We start from the raw sequence: 20,550 nt of genomic DNA on the forward strand, positions 1-20,550 counted from the left end.
TTATAGAGCATCTCTTTGCTATTTGGTCCGCTGTGATAGTTATTATCCAAAAAGAGGTATTCTGAATTAAGAGTTGACTTCACGGGGGAGCTTTGTCAGACAATCTGTAAGCCCCTTCCAAGCAAGAAAGTTTCACCCCAAATATACAGGAACCTAGAGGAAGACTTGGACAAGTAAGCATGAATCCTGAACAAAAAGAAGCCAAAGCTTTCAGCCTCTCTCAGGCCTATAATGAACTGCTTCACTTTAAACGTGAACTTGAGTATAGAAACCTCAAATAGTACATATTATAATTCTCTATGCTTCCTGTTTGCATACAGCAATTCCACGAGTGTGTCGTTACACAGTTGTATTTATGTACAGCTGTAAAAGAATTGGAAACAAGAAGCATAGCCAAGTAATTCTGAATGAATAGAACAAAACCTACAGAGATGATGTGCGAAGCACTCTGAATAACTTAATACGTTGTCCACTAACTACTAATTCTACAGCACATAGAACAAAATGTTGAGTGGAACCACAAAATATAAGACATTATTTTCAAATTTCAAATACAAACTTCATATGTATGGAACTCGAATGTACTCTGTTTTCCCTAACATATTCTTAGATTAACATGTACTTGAATGGAAAACAGTTTCACTAGTGAGAGCCCTTGGCATTCCAAAGCATTCAATGAGCAGCAGAACTAATAAAGCCAGACTTCTAGCAGATCTTTCAGCAATATTGCTACAGCATAAGCTATACATGAGAAACACCAACACTGCTGCAAATGTTAACATGGTGGGTATTGCTGTAACATCAAAGATGCTGTCATGCTGTGTTTTGCAGCCTGCAGACTCAACGTGTATTTTTATTGTCTAGCTCTCCTCTACACGAAGAGTGCACACCAAATGTCTCTATATTTGCAGAAGGGAAGGACTAGAATGGGGCCTTACTCTCCTCCTCCACATCAGCACAGGCCAAAGCCACCACACATGTAGGATTAGTAGATCTGCCTTATTAGATCTACTGAAGGCAGCAAGTCAATGAAGAGGGTCACAGTATCTGCCTGTGTTGTAGCTCTCATAATAAGCCAAGGCCTTCAACCAACGTATCACAATACAGGAACGTGAGTTAGTAAGGAAAAAGATTCTTTCATCACTACTTCTGCGAATCCCCCTTACAACTCGCCCCCAGAATTTAATGGTACTGCAGCATTAGTAGTACCTTCCCTTTTCCCATTCCTAGAGAAACTAAGACTGAGAAAGATTCCACCGCTACTCACTCGTAGTGTGAACTTGCATAGAAGCCTCGATCGAGGAGCAAATTTCATAGGACTAAACAGGAAGGCAAAAACTCCCATTCAACATCCTCCCATACACAGCATTGTGTTTCTGCACATATTCTCTGACAACTGATAATGCCTGGACTCGCACTGCATTCATTCCTTGACTGAATCAATACTACATAGCTAAACAGGGAATAGAGCTCACCTCCTTAAACCATATAGGCTAAGAGATCCTACTTTCCACTACTGAAGGATTTAATTTAAAATACTGGAGGACAAATACAGATGAACTGTAAAGTTAAAGACAAGCACCGAGGCAGGCCGAACATGAAGATCTGCACTACAGGAACTAGCTCCTGGCTATTGTTACTAGCTTAGAAAAAAGTATCCCTAGTTCCCTAAAGTAAAGCCAAACACCTCAAGGAGTGTCAGAAGCAACTGACTTCTAGAAATAAATGGCAAATTTTCCTCAGCAAACATCCATCTGTGTGTAAACTACTGTTATGAATTTAATTATGACGTACAGGGTCAATCAGCAGCAGCTCTGGTAATGTTTTCTGCTTTAAGGAAACAAGCATGTGTCTTTCCACGTACACCAAAGACCCTTTTTTATTCAAGCATTACAAGACATACATCCAAAACAAGTATTTCAAAGCATCACAGCTTAGCAGCAATAGCTTCGGATGAGACGATGAGTATAATGAACTCTACCTTCAAGAAAGACTATCTTCCCACGAAGCACAAATAGCAAAATTCACTCACAGAAATAGATTCTTCTGCACGTGTATGTTACTGAGAGGCTCACACACAAGGGAAACGTGAAAGGTATAGCATAAATAGTAATGCCAGTAGCAATGAACCGAGGCATAAGAAGCAAACCAATGTGTAGAGCAGGGCAGCACAAGAACTATGGAAAGATATTTGGGATACTGTGTTCTTCACTGGCAAAGCATCTACTTAATCACAGACTTTCTGTAAGAAAAGACTGACCATCTCGTGCTGCGCTGGTGCAGCACAGTCACTGTGCTTTGCGTTTCTCTTTGCTTTTGTTTTACTGTTCCTCTTAGTTCCTCAAAGAAAACACGCATAGGTGGAAGCAATCAATACTTGGGATGTAATCCAAAGAGGAACTTGCAGAACTTCATTCAAAGATCCAGGCCTACATGGAATTCAAAGTGCACAGTGCTAAAGGTTCCCATACAACCCAAAGGGAGAACTGCGGTGCATCAGCAGCCTGCAGACTGCCCGCCTTCCCCCACAGATACTGAGGAGGAAGCTGCCCACAGCAGTTTTCAGATTAAGGAACGCAGTTTCTGCGTGACAATATGGAGAGGAGAGAAAGAACACTCACAAATGTTAAGAGGGCTGTCAGAACAGCAGAAACTCTGGTTTTGCACAGCTTGTTCCTGTATTTCACAGCGCTTGGAAGTTCTCAACTGTAAATTAGGACAAAAATCAAAAACTGTCTGGAGTTAACCAGTAAGAAAACAAACACATGAGAATATGCACTTCTGTTCCTCTCTCAGATTGAGGTGGTAAATCAAAACTGCAAAGGAACAGCCTCGAACACATCAAGCACATCCTGAGAGTTAAAAGCCCACCAAGTAAACTGTGAATATATACCACTCTTCCGTTCAACACCAGAGTCCTAATTTTGTAACAGAGGACTCAGGGTTCAGGATATCAAGGAACTGCAGTTCAAGCCCTGCCCCAGCTCAAGGTGTACAGCCTCACCGATCACCTGGTAGAGAAACATTCTCACTACTCAGTTGGGTGCTTCACTCCACTTCTGGGAACAGTGTTACTCCGCTACCAGGAAAGCAGGATATGAGAACAGAGGGAAAAGATGATCATTTTGCCCAAGGAGGTTGTGGATGCCCCATCCCTGGAGGCATTCAAGGCCAGGCTGGATGTGGCTCTGGGCAGCCTGGTCTGGTGGTTGGTGACCCTGCACATAGCAGGGGGTTGAAACTCGATGATCACTGTGGTCCTTTCCAACCCAGGCCATTCTATGATTCTATGATTTCCACAGCTTAGGCATTTGCTCAGAATGAGAAAACCCACTGTACAGATAGTTCTTAAAAGTTATTTCTAGTCTGCCTTAACATTTTTTTTCCATGTCAAATACAAGCTGTCCTTAGAGCAGGATCTAAATCCCTGTTTCACCATCTAAACACTAAAAGTGACCAGGTTACCAGCAGGATCCCCCTCAACCACTGCCAAAATAGTCCTATGAATCTTGCAGTCTCTACAACAGAGCAGCCGAGCTCCAAAAAAGAGGATGGAGAATTTTCTTTGGCCTAGTTTTCAGGGGGTGGGGAAAAGAAATGCAGAGAGAGGCTTCAGGATGAACGTGGATCTGAATACAGCTTCCCTGTAGCCTCAGCAGGGCTTTAAGTCTTCTTCCAGCAGCCCATGATCATTGGTGCTGGCACGTCTACATAACGTCTACTTAAGTTAGGAGCAAACATTTAAACCTTTCTTTGGTTTGTCCAGTTATTCTACAACTGCTAATCTCAGTCATCTCCAGTAAAAGTTACCTTTACAGGTAGAAAGAACTTACTTTGCACTTGAGCAAGTTGGAATCCAAGTCATTAGCAAGATTCTGAATAAGTTTTAGACTCTGGGCTATTTGCTTAGTTGACATAAAAGGAGTAAAAAAAAAAATCAGTAACAGTACAGATCATGCATTTATCTACACAAGCATGACTTCATAGCTGTCAACTCAGACTTATCATAAGCGTTCAATAAAAAAACAGGAGCGTGTGCATACAGCTATGACTTCCAGGGCACAGTATCACCTTTAGAAGAAAAAGGAGCAGCAGTAGATCTTATTTTCCATGCAAATTGAAATACAGGACAGGTCACTCTACAACTTTGTCATCAGAAACATCTCAGAGAAGCGGGAGGGAAAACTAGCCAGCTTTTCTGCAGCCAGTTGCTAGTGTAATGCTGAAGGACTGTCAGATGAATATGGCTTTGTGTGTAGATAAGCATCAGTATTAGTAAGCTGATACCCTCTGAGCATCAAAAAGCCCAAATACCGTCTACCTTGAAACTGATGGCTATCTACCAGAAACGATCATTATCCAGAAAGGAACAGTGCTGTTACAGTCTCCTTACAATAACACTCAGAAATTCTACACGGCACATCCTTCTGCTGTCCAGTACAGTTCTACACGTGAAGAAAAAGTAGAAATGAATTAAAAATCTTGGACTAAGTGACTCTGAAGTTTGCAATATCTTAAAAGCTTAGCGGTGCTTCACTCTGTTTATCTACAAGTGAATAATGCTTTCACCACAGGGACTACCCGATCACAGCAGCACGTGAGCCTTCACAGAATTAAGGAATAATCAAAAGCCACAGTTGGTATATTACTATTAAAAAACTTAGGATTCTGTTAGTGCTGGCACTGCTAGCCATTCGTTCTCTAACACTGCTGGATGACTTAACGAGCACATCCTCTTCAGATAAGGCAAAATACAGAAGTCATCTGAATAAAACATACAAAAATCAGCTGCTACCTTATCTCCCCCTGTTCTAATTTAAGAAGCACAAGACGTTTCAGACGGTACGTAAGCAAAGTTTAGCACATTTAGGCACAGAACCTGAAAATGGAAAGTGTTTCTCAACTGTAACTCAAAGGAGCACCACAGCGACGCTCAGGTATTTGTTACATGTTTCTAAGGAAAGAACTCATTTATTAAACAAAACACAAAACCAGAAAACAACGGAGATCTAAGCAGTCACTTAATGAAACACTACTTCTCAAACTAAATATCCAACACCATGAAATTTGAGCTAGTGAACTCTGTTTGTTTAGAAATGTGCAGTAAATTAAGTTGATTCAACTAATGCCAAACTTGTTCATTTACCCCCACATGACCACCATGGATGTCTTCCCTCCGTCTCCTCCTCCTCCAAGTTCCTTTGAAGAACTGCAGAACTCAAAGATTGAGACATACCTCCTCAGCAGCAGCAGTATTCCTGATTGCTTGTAGGAGGAAGGTGATCTTGGATTGACCCGGAATATTCTCATACGTCTCCTGCACGAAAAAGGATGCAGCTTATTGTAAGCAATTACTAGAAAACATGTGTTAAGCATTAATTACTATGAGCTGACTTTCTTTCTTAAACAACTGTGTGGATGCTGCAGTTAGGTTAATAGACCAATAACCTTCTGGTCCAGTTTAAAACCATAAGTGAAGTTTTAATGACCTAAGAAGGCCTGGCGTTTTGGAATAACCTACTTGAGTATTATTGGCCACTTAAAAGATGAGCTAAGAAGCAACAGAAGGGGAACACACTCTCCCGGCAACCCATCCTAGCTTTTATCATATCAAAGAACTTCAGAAGCATGGAACTGAGCTACGAACAAGAAGTTAATAACCACTGACCAACCTGCAGTCCATGTATTTGTTTCAGTTCTTTTCCTGAACTTTTTCTTTTTTGGCCTTTACAGTGTCACACGGCAGCGACTTACACAACTCAGCTACAATGAGTTGAATAAGCACTTTTGGTTTTACAACTCCTAGCTGGACTGCATACTGTCCACTTCTAAGGCATACTGTCCACTTCTAAGGCATACCTTCTTACATATCTTTCTCAAAGCACAATTTGCCAGGGAAGGAGACCACTCAAAGCCTCCCCTCTTCAGGAAAGCCCCTTAATAAAAGGTGAAGCTGAATAAGAAGTTCAGTTACACTGTCTTACACACTCCAGGGATGCACTTTCTGGATCCATCATGGCTCTCTTAGGTTGTCACTAAGCGCTCCAGCCAGTGCAATAACATTGTATACGCCAGCATTTTAGAAGTGTAAATTCTGGTTTCTAAAACACTAAATACTGAGTGTGCTGTGTTTCATGGGCGTGATATTTAAGACAAATGACCCCCTGCTTTCCAAATATCCACTACTCCATCCTGAACTCAGTGCACAAGCCTACTATACAAGTCGCGGTTTGCTTCACACGGTTCCCTGCCTGCTTCCCCACGTTCACCACTGCCCCAGTTCTTACCAACACTCCCCTGAGTTTGCAGCACCTTAGCATTACACCTGCTGCTTTCAATGAAGCAGCTTGTCACATTTCACATCAGACATCATCCGCCTCCACTTTCTGTACCCGTTTCCTAGTAGGCCTCATTCACAGGCCCGCTTCCTAGCAGGCCTCATTCACAGAGCCCGCTCGCACATCGTGCTCTCTCTCTAGATGCCAGCATACACTTGCAATCAATGAGATGAATCCCTTATGAATGCCTGCATTTAATCTCATCGTTTCATGGAGACTGCAAAATTAAATGAGGTTTAGGGTCGAGACAAAGTCTTCTCAGGTTAACCATTTCCACCAACGTGCATGTTCACGTCACGCTACTGTTTGTAAACAACTTAACAAGAAATACTTCAACAAGAAGGCTTCCTATGCACGAGCCCGGCCTGGATCTGAAGCCACACTTTGACAGACACCTGAATCACACCCATTCTGTGAAATATGTCCTTTCTGGAGTTACTTTAACTTGCTATGAATGGTGGCAACCCACCCAGCGGCCAACTGGGATCACCCTGCCAGTTCAGCAAAGTGATTTCAGAGTATGCCCTTTAGAGCACAAGTGATAGGTAGGTAAGAGCAGCCCACGGCCCAAAGCAGAACTTGCTGCCTGTGCTGGTAGATACAGGACAAGTAGCACACACAGAGCTGGATATACATAAGTATTTAACTCATAGTTCAGATTGGATTTTCCTCCCAGCTCTGATTCTTACAGCTTTCCCTATGCTCCGGCCCATTAAACAGGGAATGACACATCTCCATCTCGAGTCCAATCTTCCACATATTGCAGCCCTCACCTACACCAACGAACAGCCCAAGCATGCGCCCTTCAATTGGCCCACCCATCCATTTCTCATCTTGTTGCTTCCCAGTGGGCACAAATACCAGCTATTCCATTTACCTCCAATTATATGACTCCCCATACCATCCGATACTGCTTTCCAACAGCATAGTGCAGAAAACTGACTGCATTACACAGATGGTTAACATCAAAGAATAAGAGTTCCATATGATTTTAGCAAGTAGGTATTCTAGTTTGGATGCAATAGTCTCCTTTTGCCTTTTGTTGACTTCTTTATTGGGCTTAGCAGGCATGAACTGAAATCATAGAATCAAACTCCTTAAGAGTCGGAAGGGACCTCTGAGGGCCATCTAGTCCAACTCCCCTGCAATGAGCAGGGACACCACAGCTAGACCAAGCTGCCCAGGGCCTGATCCGCTGGCACTTCTTTAGGGACATGGTTAGCGGGCACGGTGGTGATGGGTTGATGGCTGAACTAAATGACCTTAGCGGTCTTTTCCAGGCTTAAGGCTTCTATGATTCTGGGCGGTACGGAGCAGTCAGGCAGGCAGGCTGCTCAGGGACCCTGCACCGTCTCACCCTTCTAGGAGGCTTTCAGGACCCAAATGGGCAGAGCCCTCTACCTCGGAGGATCTAACAAATTCCAGTGCGGTTCCAAGCAAGTTTCTGGTGGAAAACACCAGTGATAAAGGTCAACACTTCAGCCTCATTTCCCAACAGCACTCGTTATCTCACAGGCCTTACGGCACAGGAATCTGCTTCGGTTTACCTAAGGTACCACACGCTAGCATAGTTCAGAAAGTCTTGAGAGATGCTGAATCGCACACTGAGAGCCAAAAACAAAAAACAAAAAAAAAGGAAAAGTGAAAATCCGGGTGCTGTGGAGTGCCCCCTGTTCCACCCCAACGCCCAGGGTTGAGGGAATACCACTTGCTGCTCCTCTACGGAACGTCTGCAGCAATCCAGATGGAAGCTCGGCGGCTCGCACGCCGTGCCCTCTCCTCCGCCCCACACGCTGAGGGTCGGGCAGGGCGGACCTCAGCCCTCCCTTTGTCACGGCGCGGGCCCCGCTGACCGCCCCGGGCAGGGCGCACCGATTCGATCCGGCGGGCACGATTCGCCGCCTCGCTCCACAATGGAGAGCCTTAAGCGTGACACACACACAGAGAATTAACGTGGCTTAGCACCACAAAGCATCCCGGCCGGAATCGCGCGTCGGAAAACTTTCTGCTGATAGCTGAAAACGCCGCTCCGGGTGGAATATTTCCCCGCTGACGGAACGCCGGGGCTTTACCCGAGTTAACCCCCGAGTCCTCGGCTCGAGGCGCCCGGAGGTCCCGCTCCCAAGCCGGGCCGGGCCGGGCCGGGAGCCGGCGGCCGCCTGGCGGCGGTCAGGGAAGCCCGGGGGCCTCCGGGCGGCGGAAAACGAAGCCCGGCCGCGGCCCTCGAGCGCGCCGGCCCGATCGCCTCCGCCCTCCGGCCGCGAGGCCGCCGGCAGCTGTGCCGCCGCTCACACGTGGGGCTCGGCCGGCCCCGCCGCCTCCCTGCCCCCTCCCGGCTCCCCCCGGGGAGCTGACAGCCGGCGCGGGGCCCGGCAGCGGGGCGGGGCGGCGCCGTTACCTCGGCCTGCTTGCGGACCGCATTGTCCGGGCTGAGCAGGTTGCCCAGCAGGAGGTAGAACTGCTGCTGCTCCTGCTCTGCCGCCGTCGCCGCCATTGCTGCGAAAGGGAAAGAGAGGGAGGCCGGGCGGGCGGGGACAGGGAGGCGGGCGGGGAGGGGCGGGGGAAGCCGGCCGCGCTGCCAGCCCAGCCGGGGAAGGGGAGGAGGAGGAGGAGCCGCCGGCGCGCTTTCTCCCGGCTCCCCTCCGGGGCCGGCCGTGCTCTCCTGCGCTCCCATTGGCTGGAACGCGCGGGGCTTCGCCTCCCATTGGTTTGCTCTTCTATGACGTCCTGACCGTGACTCGGGCGGCGGGGGAAGAGCGGCCGGACGACGTCCCAGGACGGGGGCGTGTCTCCTCGGCTCTAATTGCTGCGTCTTCGGGCCGGGGGCGGGAGGCACGGGCGGGAAAACGCCCCGAGCGGCGTTCTGATTGGCGGGCGGCTCTGACGGCCTCGGCAGGATTGGCCAGAGGCGCGGTCGGGCGGCGCGGGCAGGGAGGGGCCGTGCCGGAGAAAGGGGGGGGGGGGTTGGGAAAGCGCGGGAGATTGCGAGGCGTCTGCTAGCCTGCTCCGTGACGTCACGTGACCCCACCCCCGCCTGCTGGGCGCGTCTCGGCCCTGTGTGCTGCCAGGGCGGGAATGAGGCGGGTGTGAGTCTCTGTCTGGAGTGATTAGGAGGTGATTGAGTAAAGCCGCTGCTCTGAAACAGTGGCGTAAATGACGTGTTTGAAGCACTTGAGGAAATTTTTATCTCCTCGGGTCTGAGCTGCGGGTAGGACGTATTTGTGTCGCCGTCACATCCAACCCGCTTGCCTGCTTCCTATATGTGTGTTCGTTTGGGTCCCGCTCGGATACTCCCGTGGGCGTGCTGATGGTCTGGTGGTTAGGCCAGAGTTACAGCTCATCTCAAGTAACAGGCTGAGTTCCTGAATCCCTGCTATCATCGAATCAGGGTTGGAAGGGACCTAGATGATGATGTGGGTCCTTTCCAACCCTATGATTCTATGATACATCATGGCCTGGGTTAGGAGGGACCTCAATCATGCAGTTCCAGCCACCCCACTGGGCTGCCCCCCACCAGCTGGGCTGCCCAGGGCCCATCCAGCATGGCCTTGAGTGCCTCCAGGGATGGGGCACCACAGCTTCTCTGGGCAGCTGTGCCAGCGCCTCACCGCCCTCTGAGTTACAAATGTTTTCCTTAACATCTAATCTAAACGGCCCCTCTTTCAGTTTGAAACTTTTAGTTTAGGCTAGATATTAGGAGGAAGTTTTTCACATGGAGGGTGGTGACGCACTGGAACAGGTTGCCCAAGGAGGTTGTGGATGCCCCATCCCTGGAGGCATTCAAGGCCAGGCTGGATGTGGCTCTGGGCAGCCTGGTCTGGTGGTTGGTGACCCTGCACATAGCAGGGGGGTTGAAACTCGATAATCATTGTGGTCCTTTTCAACCCAGGCCATTCTGTGATGATTCTATGAGATAGGAACTTCTTCGTGACATAATTAAGGAAGAATTGTGGGCAGGGCTGGAGAACAAGCTGACCGAAAGCTCAGACAGACACAAAGTGAACAAGAATTAGTACAGCAAGCATGCATTTTGCTATGAAGTATTCTTCTGCCAACCTCCTCAGACCCTGGCTGTGTGATTAGGTGCTTACAGGTTGTCATGTCCTGAAGGGCCTGTTGGATTTGACAAGCATGGCTTTCCAGCCTTTTTATCACTTGTATTTTTCAACGAGTTTCTAATTCCATTCCTGTCAGCTTCCTCAATGTAAATAAAGATATCTGCTTTCATCTTAACTTGTCTTTATTGTGATTTTATCCTAAATCTGGGGTAGATTTGCTAGCTAAAGAATTCAGCATTGGATAGGGATTGGAGAGTGAATGTAAAATGCACGATAAGTTTTATTTTTTTCTTGCCTGTTCTGTTTTTCCATCTGTAGATGTGGGGAGTGGGTTGTTACACAGAAATGGTCTGATTGTCTTTGAGAAACGACTGTGCAAAACACAGTTGCCAAATCATCTTTGGTGGGCCGGTGCTGAAAGACAGGGTCAGTCAGAGCTCCCTCAGAAGGGAAAGGTAGGAGCAACTCAATGCAATCTGTAAGAGTAAGCTGAGGAAGGGGATCTCGCTACATGTGTGTATGATAAATCAATGAGGTCAGGTAGAACGGTGCCCTTGAAATGCATTTGAATGCATTTCTCCATAGTATCCAAAACACAGAAGGGGGAATCACCACCGAGTTGAGAATAAGCTGAGGAGAACCCAACAGATCATTGCTGTTCAGCTGAAAATACTATCAGAATTTGGTGATATCTGATTGAAAGCTTCGCAGGGGTAGAAAGTAGCTCAGGTGTTGGAAGGCATCTCAAGGAGTTTGAAATGTCAGTAGTGCAGTGTAATCAGAGAGTCTGCCAAGTCGCTTGCTCCTTCTCACATGGGGCAAGTTCAAAGCTGAAGTGCAAGAAGCTGCCAGAAACTGTGCTAACAAAGCAGGTATCAGCTCCAAAGATGGTTTGAAATCGCACTTGAGAAGAGCCACGAAACACAGCAGTGCTGGTGCTCTTGGACGTTGCCCAGCTTCTGCAGTCTGTCTCAATTAAACCAAGGAAAAAGACAGTACAACTACTGAAAAGTATTTCACGTTTTGGAAGCAAGGAGGGTGTTCATTAAATAGCAGAAGTCAGGGTGCACTGACCTCTTGTAACAGCCTCGTCTGAAGAAGCGTGTAGCTTATCCAAAGAAACTTCACTGGTGTTTTAAAACTCTGCAGGCAGATGAAGAAATTGGAAATTCACATCCTCGGAAAGCAATAACTTTATGGAACTGTCTGTTAAACTTCACTTCTCTGCTAACAAATGGATTACAAAGAGAGGGAGAGCTGGGAGACAATGGTTTTATTATACCTGAGGAATGCTGTAAGATTTATGCCAGAGTAATAGGAGGTGTGGGATAACAGGCAATATAAGGAAAGGTGTCTCTGGCTGTTGCAAAACATTTTCTGATGCTGATTTATATGTGAAGTGTTTGATGAGTGCTTGATATGCTGTGATTTTCAGAAGCAAAGAATGAGATTAAGGGGAAATAGATACATGTCTGAAAGGAAGACAAAGCAAAATAAATCCAAACCTAGTTACTGGGTATAGTAACGGGCCAACAATGTCTAGAATCCTTAAGATGTTCATCCATATCAGATCTACTATCTATGTAAAGTGCCTGTTGATGGTCCATATGGACCATGAATCACAGAAAAAGCACAGCCTTGATATCCTGAGAGGCCCAGGGAGAGATTGAAAAGTTCGTGAAGGCAGATTTTCAACAAAAGTCAAACAGAGTGAGTTGACGTCAGTAGCAAGCTATGTTCCAGTGGGGGCTGGCTGAAGCTATCTTGGCACAGAGCAAGCTGTCCGTTAAGAGGACACAGCATCTGAGTGTTGTGCTGGCCAAAATGCAGGGTAAGGTAAGGAACTACAAGCCTGTCTGTAATGGGACGACAGGAGTCACATCCTTCATTCATCTATTTCTTGTACTCAGAGCACGGGGAAGGGAGGAATTCCTGTTCAGTAATAGACTTGGCTTTGGGCACTGGGTGTACTGCTGTCGCTGTTGTGGGTGCTAAACGAGTGTTGGCAGTGTTTCTGTGAGAAAACTGCTCTCATCTGTTTTAGTGTGTGTGACTTTTTTTTTTTTCTTTTTTTTTTTTGTGGTAGGAGTTATAGATCATGTAAAGCATGTGATGACAGGGATTATATTCTTTCAACTCTTTATAGAATCATAGAATGGCTTGGGTTGGAAGGGACCCCAAGGATTGTCAAGTTCCAACCCCCCTGCTACAGGCAGGGCCACCAACCTCCAGATCTGATACTAGACCAGGTTGCCCAGGGCTCAATCCAATTATTGTATCCAATTATATTGTATATGTATATATTTATATTATATCCCTTAACTCTTACAAGGTACTCCAAGAAGCCCTGACACATGGCTTCTGCTGATTCGCTGTGTTGGAAAGATGCAGCTGGGCTTGATGACGATGATACAGCCATGCCTAGAGGAGAGCTGATAGGAGTACCAGGTGATGAGTGTGTTGAGTGTCTGGAAGAGTGCCATCAGCCTCTAATGAGATCCAGAATTCTTGGGTGGGAACTTTCAAGAGTCATTGGGATGGTTAACAAGCATAATGACAAGATAGAGAGACTTCACAAGCAAGTTACACTGCAGATCCTATACATTAAGGATTTAAAATGCTGTTGTATTTATCAAGAAGATTTGAGCATTATGTAGAGCTGGCAACTCAGACTTCTCTGCCAGATGTAGTCTCTGAAAGTCAAATGTCCCTCAAAAAACATCTGACTGGGAGACTTTTGCTCCACTCAGCAGAATTCGTGGAGATTTCAGTGAGTATCAGGTGTCATTTTCTGGTAGACCATATGCAACTGATAAAGCAGTACATGCTAACCTTGCCAAAGACCACCAGGGTGTACAGAATGAAGTGTACTTGGCTGGGATAACCTGTGGATATGAGTGACTACTCAAACAGGGGTTTACTCACTGACCATTTTAAGAGCAATAGAGTGGAAGAAGTGGAAGACTTCTTTTTTGGGGGGTGTGGATTTCATAAAACCCCACACCGAGGCTATTCTTTTCATAAGGAAAGATGGATGTCTTAATGAACAACTTGAGCAGTACCAAGTGCTGCTGACCTGCTGAACTTGCAAATCTCACAGGAGAAAAATATGTTTGCATTAATCAAAACGTGGGCTTTTATGTTCAATGCAAGGCCATCTGATTTTATCAATGTAGGAGACACCTTTCCAGCATTTATGAACTGAGTGTTCATAGGACCACATGATTTGATGCATTAACAATAGTGAGGTGGGGAAAAATGCAAAAATAACCCGTGATGTTCGAATTGGAAAAAAAAATGAGAAGATATTCAATTATAATTCAATATTAGCTTATAATGGCGAGGGATGGTAAGGAGAGACATAGCTACTCTCTGAGACACTAAAACATAGGGGATCTGCTTTCACCAAAAACAAAGAAAAACCTGGTTAATTGTAGGATTCCTGTCTTATAATTAAATCAGATATTCAATAATTCAATGATTATAATGAAGACTTCTAGATGAATTCAGTCATATTGTTGCTGTTATTACAACAGTTTGTCAAAAGTGTCAGTCTAACAAGCTGATCTGCACAAAGCCTTTTCATAGAACCATAGAATCATAGAATCACTAAGGTTGGAAAAGACCCACAGGATCATCCAGTCCAACCAATCGCCCTTCACCAATGGTTCTTGCTAAACTATGTCCCTCAGCACAACATCCCAACGCTCTTTGAACACCACCAGGCTCAGTGTCTCCACCACCTCTCTGGGCAGCGCATTCCAGTGCCTGACCACCCTTTCAGAGAAGTAGTATTTCCTAACGTCCAGCCTGAATCTTCCCTGGTACAGCTTGAAGCCATTCCCTCTAGTCCTATCACTAGTCACCTGAGAGAAGCGGCTGACCCCCAGCTCACTACAGCCTCCCCTCAGGTAGTTATAGAGAGCAATAAGGTCTCCCCTGAGCCTCCTCTTCTCTAGACTGAACAATCCCAGCTCCTTCAGCCGCTCTTCATAAGGTCTGTGCTCCAGACCCCTCACCAGCTTTGTTGCCCTCCTCTGGACACGCTCCAGGGCCTCGATGTCTTTCTTACAGTGAGGGGCGAGATTACAGCTTTTCACAGAAGCTTTGAGCAGTGTAAATAAACTTTCTGACCCTCCCTATGTTAGCCTAGACTACTGGAAACATGTGCCAGTGCTAGGCATGCACATTCTGGATGTGGCTCTGGGCAGCCTGGTGTAGTGGTTGGCGACCCTGTACATAGCAGGGGGGTTGAAACTCGATGATAATTGTGGTCCTTTTCAACCCAGGCCATTCTATGATCCTATGCAGGTCTGTGGATGATGCTTTTCCTGACATGGAAAGGGAGCATTGCTCTTAAAATCAAGAAATGATCATGAAGAGAATTACTCCAAAATGAGAGCATTGCCGTTGTGTGGGCTATTAGATGAAATGCAGTTTCCTCAATCACAAATTCAGGCTCCTCAGGGAATGAATAGCAGTGAGATTTTTGTCAATGTCTCATAATACCCACCATAAGTGCCCTTTATCCCTTCAGGGCAAAGCTTGACAATCTTAAAATTAATTCAGTATGAAAGAGTGTAGTTTTGAATGAGTGAATGTTGGCAGGTCTTATTACGTTTTTATTTACTTGGCAACCCTTTGTGCTTGAAGCATCTTGCCAGGCTGCATGGGAACAGGCAGATCCACAACCATTTTCATACATTTCTGTTAGTTACCCACTATCCTTCTTACTGTATAGCATATTTCATAAGTAAGCAGAATGAAAATAGAGATTTCTTTTCTGAGATAATGAGCAAGATATTGTGGAGTACCTGCTTAGCTCCTGCCAAAATTTTCCTACAGAAAAAAAAGTGGAAGCTCTGCAATGTACCAAGACTACCTTAGCTTTATGCACTGCTTTATGTGTGGCATTTTATCAGGTATTATTCAGAAGCCAGGACAGATAATGGAAATCACTGTGAAAAGACATCACTACTGTATTTATGCTGCTTTGTCAGAACTGAAGATTTGGCTGATTCTGATTTAGTGCTGTACAACTTCTTCCAGCTTCTCTATGTGTGGGAGAAAAGAGATTGCTAAACAGTAAAAATTCAGCCTTTTTGCTGTATTGATAGAAAAACAGACCTCTCTGGAGAACTCGATTTTGTAATTGTTTGTGCATTAGGCAGAACATTAATTGGTTTGGCATATTAGTTGACTTATAATTGGGAAATCTATTGGAAGGAAGCGTATTCTGTAAGCACATAATTACACACAGTGCCTTCCAAATTACTAAGATTTACATGCCCCAGGCATGCCTTGAATGTTAAATTTCATTTATTCTATGCTTTATATTGTAAACCTCTTGCTTTTTCTTTATTTTTGTGTGTGTGTGTGTAAAATATTGCATTTGTCAGAACTTTTTGGAGTTGATCGACTGCTCTCTGATGACAGTGACTGGACCCAAGGGAACAGCATGGGGCTGTGCCAGGGGAGGATCGGGTTGGGGTTAGGAAGAGGGTGATTGGACCCTGAAACAGGCTCCCCAGGGCAGTGGGCATGGCCCCAAGCTGCCTGAGGTCAAGGAACATGTGGAAAATGCTCTCAGACATAGGGTTTGGATTTTGAGTGTTCCTGTGTGGAGCCAGGAGTTCAACTTGATGATCCTTATGGGTCCCTTCCAACTCAGGATATTCTGCGATTCTAACCTGTTTCAATTCACCTCTGGAAGAACACTTGTAGATCTTTAGATTAAAGAAGACATTAATTAATGAATTGAAGTTTTAAACTGCCAATATTTACGAGAGATTAAGCAAAACATGAGAGCGTGAGTCACCGTAAAAAAGCACTAAGTAACCCAGAAGAATAAAAGAAAGAAGGGAGATTCAATCCGTTGGTTAAAATCTCTGGCAATCAGGTGGAAGGATGTATGTACACAATATAGGCAGAAAATCAGTTATGATGCTGTAAAGTGATAGAGTAGCAAAAATAGCAGTGTAATTTTGGGTTGCTGCAACAGGAGCTTGAGTGGAGAGATGATCGTTGCTGGGGAAGCATCACCTCCTGTGATGGAAGAGGAAAGTAGTGAACATAAGCACAAATTACAGGAGGTGTATATGGTACTTCCATTCCCTTTGATGAAAATTGAATGTGCTTATCACAGTAAAGACTCTAGCTTACAATTAGGGGGTCAAGAGCAAGCAGTTAAGAGGAAAAGCTAAAAGAGATAATCGGTAATTACCATGGTATGTATGAAAAACATGAATTACACTGTTGCACTTGAGCTTTACATCTTCCTTGAACGTCCTTGGTGATATGAGGCCGTGCATGCAGGTAACTGTACTGTAATCACAGAATCACAGAATTGTAGGGGCTGGAAGGAATCTCTAGAGATCATGGAGTCCAGCCCCTCTGCTAAAACAGGCCCCCCCAGCAGGCTGCACAGATAGGTGTCCAGGTGGGTCTTGAATGTCTCTAGAGGAGAATCCACAACCTCCCTGGGCAGCCTGTTCCAGTGCTCCGTCACTCTCACTGTGAAGAAGTTCCTTTGCATATTGGTGAGGAACTTCCCATGCTCCAGTTTATGGCCATTTTCCTTTGTCCTGTCCCCACAGACAGCTGAAAAGAGGTTGGCCACGTCTCCTTGGCTCCCACACTTAAGATACTTATAAACATTAACCAGATCCCCTCCGAGTCTTCTGTTCTCAAGGCTGAACAAACCCAGGTCTCTCAGTCTTTCCTCACAGGGCAGATGCACCAGGCCCTTTATCATCTTTGTGGCCCTCCACTGGACTCTCTCCAGGAGATCCCTGTCTTTTTTGTACTGGGGAGCCCAGAACTGGACACAATACTCCAGTGAGGCCTCACCAGGGCAGAGTAGAGGGGGAGGATAACCTCCCTTGACCAGCTGGCCATGCTCCTGATGTTGATAAATAATAAAATAATAATAAATATTAATAATAATTGATAATAGTGATAATAAATAAGAATGTTGATAAAAAATCTGAGATTTGTTTGCACAGAGAACCTTAACTTCAGCATTTTCAAAATCCTGAGTGCCTGACTTTGTGAACTTGAATCATTTGCTAAACTACTATTAAAAAAAAAAGTGAAAATATCTGTTCTGTGACGTTCGGACAGAATATGGTAACGGTATGGCCTTGTCTTTGACTTGGTTTTCCAGTGAGTAAGTATCTCTGTGTTCTCCAGGTACTAGGGATTAGTTCCAGCTGCCTGGCCAAAGCCAGCTCAGGCGTTCTATTGCAGAGCAAAAATCCTGCCCAGTAGAGCGCTATAGGATTATCACTCTTATCAGCATTTTCAGGATATTTTCTTATAGAAGTTGTAACAAGTCTTTAGTCAGCATTCATATTGTGGCTTATTTTTAAGGTTGACCAATATTTTGGAAGCTAAACTAATTTTTTTTATTATTATTATTTTCCAGAGACAGTTTACGCCATACGATTGCATTAAAAATTTCCCCAGCTGAAATTTCAAGCCCTTCCAAACAGGCATGCCTCAAAGGAAAACTGGTAAGAACCTGTTGAGGTCAAAGCAAAATGTCCTTTAGTCACGTTCTTGGAAAAACCAAACTGTTCTGTATGAAATCAACCCATGTGGTTGAAACGAAGATGGAAAATGTTGGTATACAGAGTGTGATGAAGCTGAAAAACTGGTAGGTGTGCCACCATGCTTGTATCGTGCTTTAATTACCTTTTTGCTTAGAAGATACTTAGCTATGACATGTCATATAGTGTTGTCATCTTCCACCTATCTTCCACCTATGGCATGCCATTCTTGCCTGTGGCTCTTGGGTCTCTTAGACACAGAGTATGAGATAGCACTGGTTCCAGTCACTTACTTCTCATTATCCCTTAGAAACTAAAAGTGGCTCCCAAAGAAGAATGAAGGTCAAATCTTTTAATTAAAAGATTTGATTTTCTTTTCTTTTTTTTTTTTTTTTGTTTTTAAACAGGGATGGAGAACAGTCTGCAAGACATATTGAGCTCCAAAGAATTTCAGTCTAATCTAGTTCAGATTTAATTTAGTTCTAATTGCCCTGAATACTAAACTTATCTTAGAAGGCTAGAAAGTACTTTATTTTTCTTGTCGCTTTTAGCTTTCCAATATTGTGTTTTTCTACCTCTTTATAATCAAATAAAGCTCACGTATGCTATCTATAGTATATGTATCTGTATTCTTTGCTCTTTTGTTGAGTTTATTTGTTTGGAGTCTGTAATATTCTATTTTATGCCAAAGATAGGGCACAATATTTGTCATTTCACTCACAGTGAAAAGGTGATATTGAAATGTGAGCAAAATAATGCTAGATCATGCCTGCTATTTGGGAAGAAATGTACAGTATCTCTTCTCCCTGTGCTGATGTGCTGTTTCTGCCCTTATCCTTTTTAACAACTTTAAAACATTTATGTGTCTTTCTTGAGAAAAGCATTTCAAATATCTTTTTGTTGTGCCTTAAACATTAATTAGCCCAGAACCATAGGGTACCAATGTTTTAGTTTGTATAGCTGTTGCTTCTTACCAGTGTGGCCGAAAAAAAATCAAGCTTAATTTCTGGAGCGATAGGAGCATGTTTCAAATGGTTTTATCTTGTTATAGGAGCCAGTGGTTCTAATATTTATTTTAATATCATATGTAAATAGATGTAACGAATACAGTTTGTTGGTTTACATATTTATTTATTACTGCTATGTTCCTGAGAGTCTATATTGGATTTTTCTTAGGATGAATTGGTGAAACGTATTACCTTTTTCTTGCTTTCTCTTTCAGGAGATTGGAAAACGTAATGTAAAATATAAGCAAGTTTTACACAGTATCATCATTTTAAAGGATGTCAACAGTAATTTACTGTGGGGATGAAAGACAGATGTTTAATGAAACAGTCAGTGAAAAAGAATGACTCTTGGAAGAGTGGATAAAACAACGGCAAGAATGGCAGGTCCTATTGATAGATGGTTTCTATCAATAAACAGATCTGTTTCAAGTGAGCTACATGGCAGGTAATATGAGGTCTGCTCTGAAAGTAACGCCTCCTATTTTTATTATGTTGTTTCATGATGTCAGAGGTGAATGTTGGTAGGGCAGTAGAGGTTGAACCTTCCCACTAATATTCTGCTCCATGTTGTTGCTGTGTGACAGATGGCAGCAGAGGGGCAGTCTGACAGAATGGAGTCTGACATGGAAGTGCATGTGAAGGAAAGGTGTGTCACTGAATTTCTCTGGGCAGAAAACATGGCACCCACTGATATTCATAGATGCTTGTTGAGTGTTTTTGGAGGCCAACCAGTAGATGTGAGTACAGTGAGGTTGTGGATGATGCATCACAGCAGTGGGGACAGCAACAGTGGGTCAAATAAAATGGTAGGAAAAAATTGAATCAACATCTGTGGGTTTTTTTGTTTAGTGAAAGAAAATGGAATAAAGGTTATCTGTAGGAAAGCGTGACCAATTCGCAGAAGAGTCAAATGCAAGGTTTTTCCTATTTTTTCTTTCAACATTTCCTGAGTCTACTTTTTTTTTTTTCCTGCTTGCTGATACAGATACTTCAAAAATGTAGGGACAGACATATTCTGTTGTTCTCAAAAATTCTCAAGGGCAGCTAATGACACACTGAATCATCAGGAAACTGCCCCAGAATTTTCCCCTTAGGCGTATGATGTAATATATAGTAAAAGTGGCTGTGGGATGTTTTACCTCTGTGGTTTCTGTACTTGTTATTCAGAAGCTGAGCTTGCTTCTGTTACTTTTTTTCTGGTACAATCCAAGTTTCAGGTCTTGGATGTGCTATAATTACAGAAGTCTTTCTAGGCATCCCATGCATGACTTGAAAAGGTGGTTGTTTGGTAAAAGGGGGCAGAAAGAGTGCTATTTTCGTGACCTTTTTTATGTACTGGGACTCGTTGGAACCACAGTCTTGAGCAAACATACTCTTCTTGTGAGCATAGAATCATTAAGGTTGGAAAAGACCTCTAAGATCATCCAGTCCTACCGTCAACCCATCACCACTATGCCCACCATGTTTTATAAAATCAGACTATTCAAATAACAACAAAGTTCCAAAAGGAAAACAGAAATGATGCACCCTTGGGAAAATTCAGTGGTGGAGGTGGCAACTTACTGTATTAGGATTCCCCCTGAGAATCCAAAGATCC

At 44.3% G+C, this 20,550-nt stretch overlaps 1 protein-coding gene and 1 long non-coding RNA gene across 2 annotated transcripts in view; one reads left to right on the top strand and one right to left on the bottom strand.

The window, feature by feature from the left end:
• Positions 1–8,851, bottom strand: part of IPO5 (importin 5) — a 37,624-nt gene extending 28,773 nt beyond the window's left edge. Inside the window, exons 1-2 of the mRNA XM_416978.8 lie at positions 8,737–8,851; positions 5,237–5,317 (exon numbers count right to left, since the gene is read on the bottom strand). Of these exons, the coding sequence (XP_416978.5) occupies positions 5,237–5,317; positions 8,737–8,832 (177 nt within the window). The 5' untranslated portion in view covers positions 8,833–8,851. The remainder of the gene's footprint in view (positions 1–5,236; positions 5,318–8,736) is intronic.
• A 519-nt stretch (positions 8,852–9,370) lies between these two features.
• LOC124417668 lies at positions 9,371–19,492 on the top strand. The gene is made up of 3 exons (XR_006933973.1): positions 9,371–9,452; positions 17,823–17,910; positions 19,169–19,492. It is a non-coding gene; the product is annotated as an uncharacterized LOC124417668 (long non-coding RNA).
• Positions 19,493–20,550: the final 1,058 nt, after the last annotated feature.

This window comes from Gallus gallus, chromosome 1 (genome assembly GCF_016699485.2).
Source record: "Gallus gallus isolate bGalGal1 chromosome 1, bGalGal1.mat.broiler.GRCg7b, whole genome shotgun sequence".
NCBI lineage: Eukaryota > Metazoa > Chordata > Aves > Galliformes > Phasianidae > Gallus > Gallus gallus.